General features: G+C 66.0%; 1 protein-coding gene across 1 annotated transcript in view; it reads right to left on the bottom strand.

Annotated features, from left to right (window-relative positions):
* Nucleotides 1-226: 226 nt before the first annotated feature.
* The window catches only part of BAZ2A (bromodomain adjacent to zinc finger domain 2A), a gene marked incomplete at its 5' end in the record, with an annotated part of 15973 nt that continues 11928 nt past the window's right edge, over nucleotides 227-4271 (bottom strand). The window contains 8 exons of the mRNA XM_026658738.2: nucleotides 227-1083; nucleotides 1485-1628; nucleotides 1760-1992; nucleotides 2240-2386; nucleotides 2690-2822; nucleotides 3179-3462; nucleotides 3802-3959; nucleotides 4056-4211. Of these exons, the coding sequence (XP_026514523.1) occupies nucleotides 915-1083; nucleotides 1485-1628; nucleotides 1760-1992; nucleotides 2240-2386; nucleotides 2690-2822; nucleotides 3179-3462; nucleotides 3802-3959; nucleotides 4056-4211 (1424 nt within the window). The remainder of the gene's footprint in view (nucleotides 1084-1484; nucleotides 1629-1759; nucleotides 1993-2239; nucleotides 2387-2689; nucleotides 2823-3178; nucleotides 3463-3801; nucleotides 3960-4055; nucleotides 4212-4271) is intronic.

Below are 4271 nucleotides of genomic sequence, written 5' to 3'. Positions count from 1 at the left end.
AGGAGGGGGCTTTTGGGGGGGGTTGGGAGAGGGTTAGGGTTGAGGGGGGAATGGGGAACCTGCTGAGGGTAGTATAAAGGTCCCGGAAGATTAAGGGCAAAGGGGCAGGCCTGGAAAGGTCCCAGAAGGTAAGGGGGGCGGGGGCAGGCCTGGAAAGGTCCCGAAAGGTAAGGGGGATGGGGGACTAGGGTGGCATGGGAAGGTCCCGGAAGGTAAGGGGGGGCAGAAGGGCAGGCCTGGAACAGGTCCCGGAAGGTAAAGGGGGGGGCGGAACGGCAGGCATGGAAAGGTCCCGGAAGGGAAGCAGCGAGCCCGGGGGGGGGCTGTGTGTGGAAGCAGCGCGTCCCAGTGTCGTTGCGAGCGGGTCCGGGCGTGAAGCTCGACGCGAATCTCGAGGAGTTGAGTTCACTTTACTGGCCATTAATGCCTCTGGGACAGCACACAGCAGTGCTGTCCTCATACACGTTCACTACGAACTATTGCTATGTTAAATACTCCCAGCCAAGGGGGCGAGGGGGGGGTCTTTCTTCGTGTGCCGGGTCGGGCGGTGGTGAAGTGGAAAAGGAACCCGACGAGCAATCGCCCGGTTTCTTTCGTTTTTGGCTTACACAGTCCGTGAGTCCGGGTGGCTGGGGAGGGGAGGGGGGGGGGAGGGAGCAGCCGGGCCGTGGAGACGCCCCGTTACCCCAAGCCCCCGGTATGTCTGTGTGGGGGGAGGGGCTTTTCCACGCCGTGTCGGGACCAGCCTCCGTCGGGAATTCAGCAGGCAGCGAGATCGGCTCCAGAGGAGTCAGTTCTTTCACGGGGGGAGGGGGTCTCTCTCCCTACCCCAAACCGCACAAGACAGGTCTCAGGTCAAGAGCATGGAGGGAGGGGGGGGGCACAGTCCCCAACCCCACCCCTGGGCTCCCACTTCACGGGTTAGGAGCGTGTTTTCCCTGATAAAATTCCTCCCACCGGCTCTCGAAGAATCTCCGCATGGCGCGCCCGGCCTTGCCCACCTCCGAGTCGTCCTCGTTGAAGGTCTGGCAGTTGTCGAACACCAGTGTGGCATCGGCGGCGAATTCCTCGCAGCTCACGTACCTGGGGAGGAGCCAGGGAGACTGAGTCACCCCTGAGTCCTCCCCCCCCGGATCACAGCAGCCTCTGAGAGCAGGGAACAGCTCTCCTGACCTCTGCTACCACCCCCTCCCCATTGCCTGAATCCCCCCCCATCCCCATTCTGGCCCTTTCCCTCTATCCTCCCCCAACCCAGCAACGCCCGGGTGGTGGCTAGCCAGTCCCTGGGAAGGAGGAGGAGCGGCCCCCGCCAGCCCCCCACAGCCAGATGGGTGCAGGTAGGTTCTTTGTCCCTGGGGCCAGGCGGCCCGGGGAGGGGGGAGGGATGCTTGGCGCTAGCCTGCGAGGTCCATACCGCCCTCTGGCTCCTTGCAGAGATTCCCCCCCCCCCCCCCCGCCCGAGAGTCCCCTGCCCCGACACTCACTCGCCCCGCAGCAGCCGCGTCCGCATGGTGGCGAAGTCCATGGGGTTCTTGATGATTTTCCTGTAGCCGGGCACCAGCCGGGGGTTGACAGGCTCCAGGAAGGGCCAGGCGTCCTCCTGAGACTCCATCTCCATCAGGATGATCCTACAGAAGGGGAGGGGCGTAGCACAGGGACATGTACCCCACTGGGGGACATGCGGTGCCCCCCCCCCCCCCCCGCTGGGGCATGCCCACGACCCCCCTCCAGCCAGGGGGGCACACCCCAGGGTACGTACTCGCAGAAGGTCAGGTCGCTGCTCTGGCCCCGCGGGGACAGTCTCCTCCGCTTGGAGGGGGACAGGCCCTCCCCTGAGTAGCGGGGCACCGACAGGGTGTCACGCCTCCGCGGCAGGACCCGGCGCCCAGGGCTCTCCTCCTCCTCCGGGAAGCCCCCCCCGAAGAGACGCCCGCCTTTCCGCTTCGTGCCCCGCCTGGGCGAACTGGGGTCGTCGTAATACTCGCCTCCCGCCTGCAAGGAAAGAGAGACTGGGGAAGTCACTCGCTGAAATCGGTCGCTCCCCACCCACGAACCGCACAATAGGGAAACTGAGGCACGAGGGGAGACATTCCTCTGAGGTCACACAGCCACCACCCAGCAGCCCTGGCTCCCAGCAGGGGTGGGGGAGAGAGGGTGTGATCTGGGCTCGGAAAGATCTCGGTGAGGGGGGCAGCCCATGCAGGGGTCGAAGCCCAACTGGGCTCCCACGGGAACGTACCTGGGAGACACAGACGGAGCAGAACCAGTCCCCGTCCGGTACCTCCGTCATCCTGGGCCGGTGGCAGTAGAGGTGGCAGCCGCGGTCGCAGCCGTCACACAGCAGCAGGTGTTCATCGTCGTCCCCCTTCCGGCACACCAGACACGTCTGGGGGCAAAGGAGAATGAGGTGGGTGGGCTGAGAGAGGCCCCCAGCCCCGAACAGGAGCTCAGCCCAGCCCAGTCAGACATTTTATTTCTTACCCTACTAGGTCCATCCAGTCCAGATCCAGCCCTGACCCTCTCCCCGCTCCTGCTGTAGGATGGTGGCTCCCCCAACAGAGTTCCAGCCCCGACTCTCCCTCCTGCAGCAGGGAGTTCCACAGGGTGCCACCTCTTCCCTGCACTACCCCTCGTCCCTGGCGCCTCCGGATGGCCGGGAACCATCGAATGTCCCCCCCGCACCCCTTACCACTTTGTTGACCGACTTCTCCCAGGCGATGGATTTCTCCAGCTGGTAGATGCACAGGGAGACCTGGGCCGCGCTCCGGCACCGCTCCAGGGTCTGGCGCCATGTCCGCATCCGGGGAGTGATCTCGTAGGCGCTGGCGGAGGGGAGAAACAGACACTCAGCCTGGCGCAGGGAGGATGCCCTGACAGGGAGCTGGTTGCATGCTAAGTAACCCTCACTGCCACCTCCCATCCAGCCCTGGGGAGGGGGTTACTGTCCGGGTTGTCCAGAGAGGGAAACTGAGGCACAGAAAGGAATCTGCCTAAACCGCATGGCTAGGAAGAGAACCCAGGAGTCCTGGCACCCAGCACCTCCCCGCTTTAACCCACTAGACCCCACCCCCATCCCAGAGCCAGGAGTCGAACCCAGGAGTCCGGGCTCCCAGCCTGTGCTCTGGAGCCCCGTCCCAGAAGCCCCCGTTGCCCGCCCCCCCGCGTGCCAGGCACTCACATCTCCGTGCTGCCCAGGTCCAGTGCCTCGGGGCTGCTCAGCACGGCCTTCTCCACCACCACCTCGTGCGGCGGCCACAGCGGCTCCTTCAGGTACCGGCGCTCCATGTTCTGCTCCAGGGCCGCCAGCCGCAGGACAGCCAGGTCCAGGGGGTTGGTGGCCTCCCGGGAGGGGGGCAGCCCCTCCCGCCGGTTCTTGAGGGTGATGTCCTCTAGGGCCCCCACCTTGTGCTCACAGTACCGCAGGTCGTCCCGCGCCGAGTCGGGGCTCGGACACGTCCAGCCCTGGGGGGAGGGAGAGCCTTAGAGGTGGGCTGGGATCCCGGGAGGGATGGGGATGGTGGTTCAGCCTGCTCAGATCCCAGCCGGCTTTACCAACTACCCAGCAGCACCCGGGGCTGCCTTGGGGTCATTCATCCAGGTGACAACCTGCTGAGCTCACAGCCCTGGGAGGAGGGACCAGGGAAAGAGTTCGCTGGAATGACCGGGCAGCCGCCTCTGCCAGGGACCCGAACCCTGTGCACCCCGCAGCAGCTAGGAGGGGGGGCATACTGCAGCACCCACTAGCTCTCCCAAGCTACATCGGGGGAGGGGGGGGCGCAGGGCCGGGGCCAGGCTCCTCACCCGGATCTGCAGATCCGCCATCAGGACCCGCTGCTCCAGCTCTTCCACCCACTGCAGGAGGGCAAGGTCCATCTCGTAGGCCCGCTCCGTCACGGACCACCGGGCCAAGGCTTCCTGAGACATGGGGTGGCCGGCGGCCTGGGGCTGGAAGATGGGATCTGGCCAGGAGAGAGGCAGGGTTAACAGCCCGGCGTCCTCACCCCGCACCCACGGCCTGGGTCCTCCCCCTCCCCCACCCGCCGACGTGTCCTCACCGGCAGTGGCGCGGGCACAGACCTCCCGCAGATACTCCTTGTGCTTGGTGAGGTGCTTGTGCAGGGCCTTCTCGCGGATCCCCCGTGGGTGCAGCGCTCGGACCACGGCCTCCAGCTCCTCCGGGTCCTTGAGCCACCACCAGCCGCTCTGCATCTCTGCAAGGCAGCCACGGAGCCGGCTGAGCACTGGGATGTGTGTGTGTGTGGGGGGGGGGG

The sequence above is a fragment of the Terrapene carolina genome, unplaced genomic scaffold, assembly GCF_002925995.2.
Source record: "Terrapene carolina triunguis isolate 2854851 unplaced genomic scaffold, T_m_triunguis-2.0 Scaffold510, whole genome shotgun sequence".
NCBI classification, from domain to species: domain Eukaryota; kingdom Metazoa; phylum Chordata; order Testudines; family Emydidae; genus Terrapene; species Terrapene triunguis.
Note: the sequence above shows the minus strand (reverse complement) of the source record. Positions and strands in the feature narration are given on the sequence as shown.